Source organism: Haliotis asinina, chromosome 2 (assembly GCF_037392515.1).
Source record: "Haliotis asinina isolate JCU_RB_2024 chromosome 2, JCU_Hal_asi_v2, whole genome shotgun sequence".
Taxonomy (NCBI): Eukaryota; Metazoa; Mollusca; class Gastropoda; order Lepetellida; family Haliotidae; genus Haliotis; species Haliotis asinina.
The window spans coordinates 75704989-75715510 of NC_090281.1; the positions used below are offsets into that span (position 1 = coordinate 75704989).

At 40.3% G+C, this 10522-nt stretch overlaps 1 protein-coding gene across 1 annotated transcript; it reads right to left on the minus strand.

Annotated features, from left to right (window-relative positions):
* Positions 1-220: 220 nt before the first annotated feature.
* Positions 221-1273, minus strand: LOC137272024 (QRFP-like peptide receptor). The gene has a single exon (XM_067804398.1). The coding sequence runs from the start codon at positions 1271-1273 to the stop codon at positions 221-223; it is 1053 nt and encodes a 350-aa protein (XP_067660499.1).
* Between the last annotated feature and the right edge of the window lie 9249 nt (positions 1274-10522).

Here is a 10522-nt window from a genome sequence, read left to right on the forward strand (position 1 = left end):
ATACGTTCTATTTCATAAGGAGAAAATATTCTTTACCAGAAGAAGAAAATATGATTCCTGCCAGGATCTGTTGTCCTTAAATCACATCGATCTGGTTTGTAAGCATGTGTAGGGTTGGCATTCCTGTCAGTTGCAGGGGATGTAGCATGTAGCTTGAAGAGCACTTGTGATGTGACTGTCACCACCACAGATACAGAGATTAAAGTCAGCCATGCCACCGTTACTGCCGCGAGTCACCACTGGAGTGGGAGTTCCTGGCAGACACTTCCTGGTCACTGTCCAGTAGACTTGTGGAAAAAGCTTGTTGTGGAATGTCCAGTGACAAACACTGCTGCTTAGACCTCTGGTCCCGCATTTGGGCTAATGCCTTTTCTTTCCTACACACATAATGCCGAAAGGCACCGAAAATAAATAGGTCCCAGAATCCTCGTGTAAAGGAGAACATTTGAAGCACTTTATAGGCACTAGCGTCATTGGTCAAAAACGACGCTGCTCTGTGATCGATTAAAAAGGTAATGATCTCAAGGGGTAGGTGACAAGCTACAAAACATACAAAAAGAGCGAATGTAAACACTATTACCGACAAGGAAGGTTTGTATGGCCTACCTGGCTGATAAGCATTCCGATTCCGAGTTACAAAAATCACAAACAGACCGAAAGTTCCGATCGACGGAAATAAGAAAATAATAAGGAAATCCAGTACGAGGAATATCTGGTAGAGATACATGAAGGACTCCGAAACAAAACACAGAGCAACACGTGTAGGTGGTGTCGTGTTGAAATAATATTCAGTAGAGTATAAAACCACGGACCAGATGTTGTAGGAGGCCGCGAAGAACCAGCTCAGGCTTGTGAAAAAGAGACATCTTCCTGGAGACAGTAAACGCACCTTGTGATTCAACGCAGCCATGATTCTTTCCATTGCTAGCATTAGAATGCTGTAGCTGATTGCCGTTCGGGCCACGTTCGAAAAATAGAAGTAACTTTTACACAGATACGGCGAAAGATCGTTGACAAACTTCTGTAAAATATCCAAAGGTATTGTTACAATTGCTGTAATGAGGTCACCAACAGCTACTGAAAATACCAGTATATTTGTTGATTGCCCCAACAACTTCCTAGTGAAGTACAGGAAAAGTAAGCATACATCCCCAATGATTATCACCACATCAAATGTCACTTCCAGAACAAGAAAAATCCAGTGGAACTGACGTTTTTCCAAATTTTCGGCTCCATCTGGAAAAGTTACATTTGAATATGTCTCCTCCAACATAATGTATAATATTCACTTTAAATTCATTTGGTGTTCCGATTCCGTGTGTCACAACAAGACCCTCAAACCACCGCATACATTTCCATGGGCAAATCCCAGTGTTGCCTATTTGTATAGCCGTAACATGACCCCGGTTCTATAGCTACCGGCATTACAGTTCCTCTTCTAGCGAACCATGCTACAATGCAGTCCTCAAATCAGGTCGATGTGTGGGAATCTTTAATCAGCACTGAATGCGGTGACTCAGGAAGGGCATAAAGGGTACAAGTTAGTCGGATGACCAGATAATGACATGGGATGCATACCTTCTGGCAAGTTCACTTAAAGCATGTGCTAGTCAGGAACGTCATTACAGAACGATGTTTCCACGTGGCATATCATACATGTGAGAACATTACTTTCTCATTACTATTTTTTCAAATTGTTTTGAGTAGTAGTACTTCAAGACATATTGTTTCTGCTTGTACAGAAATTATGCAGTTCATTTCAGAAAAAGGGTTCACTGGCTGTCGGATAATGCGATCCCATAGGAAATCACTCAGGCTTCATAAACTGGAATAATCTCCGAACGTATATTCCTCCCGGCAATCATTCACTCCCGCGAAGGTACTGCCAACGATTAATGATCCTTCTTTTAACTAGCCTTGTGAGCCATTGTTAAATCCAGATCCGCTGTTGATATGTGCGATGCTTCGTCTGTTAGAGTATCCTGTGAACTTCATTGTCATATGACTTGTGTCCACAGAATTTAATACAGTCTCGTTCTATCACTCTAATGCCTAATCATTCAGCATCTGTCCTTGATATCAGCATGGTAGTGTCACAATTTGAGAGATTGTATATATATATAAAGTTCTGTCATATAAACATAACAATATAGCATTGTAATCTTCATACACGATGTCTATGTCACTCATCTAATGTTGATGAATATACTTCCTATATTGTTCACACTACACAGGAGGTCCTCGCCGTCCGCGGAAACTACATCCACGACTTCTACTCTGCCCACCAGCAATGAAGTACAGCTTACTACACCTCAGCCTTAGATATAGTTCTGCCTCCAGCACACGAGGGCTCTTGTAGTCGTCAGCACTTATGACCAGGCTGCTTCATTGATCAGTCCTGGTGATGCTGGTGCGTGATCCAATGAAAGAGCGACCATGTGTCATTCGCTAACAACTGCAGGATGTAATTAACTGGAATTGATCGATTTATCCTCCTACGATTATAATTGTATAAGACTAATTTCCACAAGGAGGGACTTTGTCACAGCATACCGTGTCTGTGCATCGAATCACGTCAGCAAAATGAAATGCTGCTCAACTTCTTAAAAGGAAAGTGGTTTTACTCTTGTCTAGTTTCAATATTCAATAGTGTCCTCTTTTCAAAAGTAAAACACTCAAATCACATTGTGTTTATACTTGTGATAACGTGGACATCTCGACCGATTATGGCATGTCAAGTAAATGAACTTTCTCAAATAAAGCATCTTTGTCATGCAATAGGGTATTGCAGTATGTCGTTTCGAAATCCTGTTTAATGTGGTTAAAACTACACGTTACCTTGTGCTAACGTGACAAACGTTTTACTGAATAGATGCTTGATTTGAGGGATCTGTATCGGTATCTCTTCTTTTAAGAACTGTTTCTCCTAAATAATTGATTCACGTTTTGCGGGTAAACGGTAAGAAAACTCTCAAGAGATGAATACTCTCCGTGGATTACTATTTCAGTCCAGCTTCATGATACATTTGTCATTCACTTGATGATATCCAACATTCTTGGCACCAGGAAACACAACAACAAGCCACACATTAAATAAACAAACTATTTCTGCCCGATTTATCATGCAACCACTTTGAATTTGTACCATATTTAGTGAATCCTGCTTTCTTTCAGTTGCAGATGTTCTTAACACTTTTGAGTGAGAGAATGTGTCATTTTGTCATTCATTGGCGCTGATTCCAGGAAAAATCATCGCATCACTTGAAACATATTACAGTGTACATGCATGGAATGATGTATTTCAGAATGCTAGAGACAACATTTGACATGCAACGAAACAACGCTAATTGAAGTCTCCTTTAATGAATGCCAGTGACGAAGTCATTTCAGTTTCCAGACAAAGAGCCAACATTATACTCACGTCTGAAACCAGAAATTCTCACGATAAACACTGTTCTGTACATGTTAAAATCTCTAAGGCAGATACAACGGACGTTGCCTGCTGCGTTTAATGATATCGAGCTGACATTCGATTGATGAGTACGCGACAATCTGTCCTCGCGATGAAATGAGACACCACAACATCCATACTGTCAGTCAGCATTTGAGAATGTCACCGCTGTTAATGAAAATGTGTGTATCACCTGGTTCTTTGCGGTATGTTGTATGTGTAGGCATGAGGCTTAATAGGTAGAGCGTACCTATTAAGGCGATCCCAAGGGTAAGCTAAAATTTGAATATATATATATATATATTCAATTCGCTCGACGAACGATGTAATTTGCAAGCATCTGATTTCATGACAGATGACCACCTGTTGTGGTCGACGTCATTGATATGCGAAACCTATCTTCATAACAATCATTCGCATAAATTGTTGTAATCTGAGCGAAGCGTGTTTGGTAGATATGAAGCAGAAATGAAACCGCAATGTACATCTACTGATGAATAACCTGGTCAACACATTCAAAGTGAAGTTATTTCTCCGCTCTCAGAATTTCGAATATATCGTCATATGTGTAGCGTGCTCATGTTTCTTGCACATCGCGGCGACAGGGTAGCCTATCGGTTAAAGCATACACTCGTCACGTCAAAGACCCGAGTTCGATTATCTACATGGGTGCAATGTTTGAAGCTCATTTCTGGTGTCCCCTGTCGTAGCATTGTTAAAAGCGGCGTGAACTCACTCATGCCCATCACTTCCATACTCATGTTGATGATCACTGGGTTGTCTCGTCCAGATTGTATTATTTACAAACCGAATCCATATAAAGGAAAACCAAATTCTATGGCCAGTCAACTTCTTTATAGCAATGGGTGCGACGTTTTGATGCAGGTACTAACACCGTTATCGAGCAAGTTCACTCGAAAACCATTATAATAAAGAAGTTGACAATCCATATAACTTGGCTTTCCCTCATCTATACAACTTCTCAAATACCTTTCAAAGAACGAATATTGTCTGGCGTTGATCAACCAACCAACAAAACAAACAACATGCACATAATAATTTGGGACACGTTTAATGCTGACGACCAGAGAACATATGCCCACATTTCTCGTAGTGGATGAGCGTCCTGGGATTATTATAATCAGAAAGATTCAATGTATCAGTGTTTGTGATTTACTCGACTCCAGGCTAAATGTTGTAAAAGATATCCCCACGGATACGCGATGAGACACGTCATGCTGTGGACTCGTCACCGACATACTAGTATGCCACGTCAAACTCCATTGTCAAAGAATGGAGTATCACGGCGTATTTAGTGATGTCCCATCAGCAACTGTACTCAAGCGATTGGTAGTCTCACTGACTAACTGAATAACAATACAACTGTCTTGAGTAATATCCCAGGTACAACACAGCAGTCGACACAGGCAATAAGCTTCACACATTGTACCTACGTGGAGAATCGAACCCGTGTCTTTGACGTGACGAGCGACCGGTATAACTAGATTTCCAATGGGTAATTCGGAAGTGCAGCCGAAGAGACATCGGAAATGATGCTGTTCCTCTATCACATTTTGAACAAATTGGACACGTGCCAACGAGGTACAAGCATGTCTCGGTTAATTGTGAAGACATTCGGTCGCGAAAAAGCTGTTGCTGGATCAGGTGCAATGGTGTGAACAACAACCACAATATCTTCAAAACACATTGTCGTCTGTCTGACAGACATCTCTTAACGTTTTTGACACTTGATAATTTTGTTCAGATCTTTATAACAACAGTGTCAGTTCACCAGACATTTCCAGTATACAAAATTATATAACAGTTACTAACCCAACGAAAGACGCACTAAGACATACGTTCGTATGGTTACCCGGGAAAATGAACAAAAATCGTCTCCAGCTGCATAAATGGGTTCTGAATTTAGTTTCAAACTCAGTTTTGGCCAACGGGAGAAAATGCAAAATTGCCTGTTCTTTGAGTGCTTAGCGGCATCGCAAACATGCTACAGGTCTAGAGACATGTCTGGCACTCCTCAACCTGCATGCACTTATCAACCACCAATAAGCGCAAGCTTATGGGCTAATGGATTTCGAAAGTAGGGACACAATGGAGATATAATTATGACAAAGCAGTCGTAGTCCTGGGTTAGCCCCGTTTCGAGACTGAGCTTCCTGTTTTCAATGTTCTCTGCACCAAGCTTATCGAGTCAAAACCATCTTCACGACGGATATAATACGTGCCCAGGGCTCTATTGCTAAGACGCATATGAAGGCGTAGACATGCTTATATACAGACAAAGTAGCCACACAGGCTAGAGGAGCATACAGAATTCACTTTCCACATAAGATACATATAATGTTTGAAGAATCGGTTCATCCAAAGACGTGAATAACATCTGATCTTTATTGTTATTCCCGCAATGTCATCTTGATGTGGCAGGATACCTATTGGCCTTACATGTTCACCATTTCTATGTAACCAGAGACGCGGATATGGGTCCTATTTGACAACATGAAGTCAAGATCAGGTACTTTGTGTACCCTTCTTAGAAATGGTCACGTTTCCCTCTGCCGAAAGCTGCGAAAAAACATGTCAAGTGTTGTACATTTCACTTTCTTTTCAGAATACACTTCTCAGTAAAATGCAGGTGCTGGTTCTTTTTGGGGTTGAGACTCCTTCTACAAGTGAGGCACGTAATCATCACCACATACAATCTAACCCATTTGACCACTTCCTAAAAGGCAGTCAGTTTACTTATTGCCTTATTGGGTGGATCTGACAAGGGAAGCTGCGCATACATGCACATTCCATATTTCATACAAACGGTGCATATACACAATACCGTTTCACCCCGCAAGGGACGCAAAGGTGCTAAGATGCTAGTTCTAAAGTCAGAAATGAAGGCATCGGACAGCAGGGCCACTACGCTGGAACATGTCAGTGATCAATAACACGTGCAATTATAAAGACAGACCTAAGTCTTGGTCTTGGGGATATTTCCTAGATCGTCAGCCTGCTCATCCTGTTTTAATCATGTTGCAGATGTCTTCAAGTCCAGAAATAACATCTTCTGGATGGTTGACAGTTATCAAGACCTGTTTTAGTGGTAGCGACTAGTGTAGGGGACTGCTTAAAATCTAGTTTCATACAACCGATCAATTATCGAAAATAATTGGATAGCTTCTTTGTCAAATTTTCCTGATTATGTTTGTTAATGCACGACAAATCACGAAGAAAAATCATAGTTGTTCGGGCTTTTTTCAAACTTCACACCTTTAAGGATGACTAGTACATTAGGATTATAAATTTCCTGGAGTCACTAAGATAAATTCAATGGTGACTTGGAACGAGATTGTAGTGCTTATGGAACGAAACAGACAAGGCCAACCTTGTGAAAAATATTGTTAATGCAAACAAGTGTTCCAAATTTGCCTGTCGATTTTGAGAAATCATGATCGATTGCTCAGTCGTTTAGTCATTGCGACCAGTCTTCGATTATTTCAGTTAATCAGACCACCACTGGTAGAGACCCCCTTTACTACAATCAGTGTCGTGGAATAATCACCATATACGAGCAGAGAGTTTATCAAATTGCAAAGCAGAGCATTTGGTTCAACGGAATATAACCTAAAACACCGAGAATTGTCATCGAGATACATTTTTATGGCAATTCATTGCTATGAAGGATTAATGTAAAATTGCTCGTATCCCTGTTTCACAGAAAAGATTATTGCATGTTTATTTTCATCTTCATTTATCATATTTAAGACCATCATAATTACAGTTAACATAAACAGTGCAACAAATGGCACATGCACGTATGAAACAAACTTGGGTATTTGAGGCGTATACACAAATATATCATAACTTGAAATACAAAGTATGGCCATGGTATCCACAGTATCAACAGCAACCGTAGCCTACAATACCAAGTGAGTGTTTTCACTTACAATAAAATACATACAATACATATTTATACTACCTTGCACATATAAATATGTCGTTTTCTGATTGGCTACGCGATCTTCCATTATTTTCAATGCATCCCACTTACACCGCTGCCAATAGCAACTCATTCGGTACTTGAATCACACATGATGCACGGACATTACCGATGTTTTGCGAATGTAAATCGATGGAAGGGAGAAAACATTAAATTTCTTTTTTCTTGTGTCGTCGGCAAAATCTATCGGTGGCTACAGAAAGATTTGCCTCGCATTCCAATGAATAGATTTTGATAAATCGTCGAAATGTAATCTGTTTATATTAAGAAGGGGAATTATACCGCGGCCATTTTACTAAGACAATACCTGCTGGAAAAGCAGCAAGATGCAAGAAGCTTTTGATTCAGACAGGTTGGCTGAAGTGTACCCATACCCATGCTTCAAACAATTCAAATTAACATTGAAGTGTTCAGTGAGATAAATACATTGTTCACTGGTCCCTCGGGGTCAATGGGTTCATGTACCCTTGCCCCGCCCGTGACCAGTGAACAACTTATTACGTAACAACCATAGCTTCAGTAAATGTCTCATAGGATCACTCGTAGAATACAACAGAGGCTTTTTTCACCTGAGTATGTTCCAGTGTAGTTTAGTTGACATATCATAGCTTTCCATATATCATGTCACCATCTCTGTCCCGATCAAGCATCCCGAATGATCAAAATACATCTTTGTTAAGTATCCTGTTCCATTAGTTCAAAGAGTCCCCTGACATATGGTGGTGTTAAAGTAAAATACCGTCAATTAGGATGTTTACAGCGGACTAGGCTTCGTAATGACCCATGTCCGGGGAGTGTCATGCTGTAGGCAAGCTGCAGAAACGCGTATAAATGGGTGTCTCCAACAGTAAGTGACTGATTATGAAGCATGGGCGAGATTGCATCTTTTAAAGGCTTTGGGGGTGGTTAGTGTTAATGTCAGAGCCTGCATGGGTTCATCATCACCTTTCATGTCAATCGATAGACATCAAAGTGTGTGGGTATTATCTCCAAACGATGGGAACAAATGCTCCGTGGTTGCTTTTCGATCAGGTTTATCCGCGTCGTTGTAGGTGTAGATCTTGCCTCAAGCGAAACCAATTGCTTGATCTGCAATGCCATCCTTGAAATGTCTGTGAAAGTCTGTGGGATCGGAATGACAAATCATGTATCTCACACAATGTTATCATATGTGTTACAGTACACACGAAGCTTTGGGGCTTCAGCTTCAGGGGGTTTATTACGGGATTAGTACACGTTCTGGCTGGAATAATTGGTAGACGTCAGAAAGACTTGGAAAGCGTATGTATTGAGTGTTGATTTGATTTACTTAATTATTCACCCAGTATTACGACTGTGCAGTTGCTGAAATCATCGGCATATTATTGCACTTTTTAAACATTTATTGCTGTCTGACAGATAATTTAATATGACATTATGCAGGGGATGACTGAAGTGTAACTACAGGTCAGGGATGAACGTTTGTCAGCAAACTCCACTCGGAGGTCAACACCCTTCTGCCAATGTGCTGGTGTGCTTTAAAGGTAATCCATAGGAGAAATATGTCATCATTTGTTATCCCCCGACATGTAATGCGGGGGATATAGTCGACGCCTCGTCTCTCTGTCCGTCCGTCCGTAATCATTTTGTTACCAGAGCATAACCGTTCAATATTTTTAGACCAAAATTGGTAGATAAATAAACTGAACCTATGGTGTATTTCGCTGTTTACAGATTTTTGGCATTTATGTTTATTTTTTGTGTATTTTTCCATTGTTCCATTGATCTTAGTCTAATGGAAGGGGTATGCTTTGTTTCCGGAGTATAGCTAAATAAAAAACATTCAATATTTTGGGGTAAAATTTGGTAGCTATATCATTCAGAACCCTAAAGTGCATTTTGCTATTTACAAGGTTTTGTGGTTTGTTAGTTTCTCGGTTTCCATGGAAACGTTTCGTACTTAGTCTCAAAAGTGAGAGTTGTGTGTCGTTTCCAGAGCACAACTCAAAAACTTATGAATATATGTCAGGAAAACGTGGCAGATATGTGAGATAACCCCAAAGGGTTGCCTTTTGCTATTTGCAGATTCTTGTCATTTTTAGTCTTCCGGGTTTCCATGGAAACGATTCGAACTTAGTCTCAAGAGGAGGAAAGGACTTCGTTTCCGAAGCACAACTCGAAAAGTTCTTCATATCTTTCTGCAAAACTTGGCAGATGTGTGAGGCACACCCCAAACTAGTGCCTTTTGCTAGTTACAGGTTTTTGTTGTTTTTTGTATTTTTTCTTGTTTACATGGAAACGATTCGGAGTTAATCTCAAAAGGAGGGATGGGCTTCGTTTCCGGAGCCTAACTTGGAAATTTCCTAATATCTTTCAGTAGTTCTTGGCAGATATATGACACAGATCTAGATGTTGAAGTGGTGCCATTTGCTACTTGCAGATTTTGTCATTTTGATTTTTCTTGGTTTCCATGGGAACGATTCGAACTTAGTCTCAGAAGAGATCGAAGGGGTCTGTTTCCGGAGCACAATTTGTAAACTTCTTAATATCTTTCAGCAAATCTTTCTGCATTTTCTTTTCCATGGAAACAGTTCAGACTTAGGCTCAAAAGGGAAGGATGGGCTTCGTTTCAGGAGCATAACTTGAAAACCATTTGATATCTTTCAACAGGTCTTGGCAGGTATATGAGACAGATCTGGAAGTGGTGCCCTTTGCTGTTTACAGAAATATGGCATTTATATTTTTCATGATTTCCATGGAAACGATCAAGTAACTGTCAAATGACTTGTCCTTTCAAATATGTGGGGCCCGGGGGGATATGTCATCTTGTGATGACTCTTGTTAATAATGCCTGCAAGATAATGCTTGTTTGAGAAGAGCTGGAAGTCTGACGAGACCAAATATACGGAGAATGTCCAGTAGCCCATGCATTGAATCCATAACACGTGTGATATGCGACCGTTAAATGTTTTTTACCAATAAAATTCGCTGTTAAGTGTCTGTTCTTTATGGATTTTTTCTATTGTAAGGTTTCCTTCTGAATCTTTAAAAACTGAAGCCTTACGGAACAGACTTCGCCGTCTTCA

Coding starts and splice junctions, on each gene's coding strand:
- LOC137272024 (XM_067804398.1), bottom strand. CDS start 1,273: ATGTTGGAGGAGACATATTCAAATGTAACTTTTCCAGATGGAGCCGAA.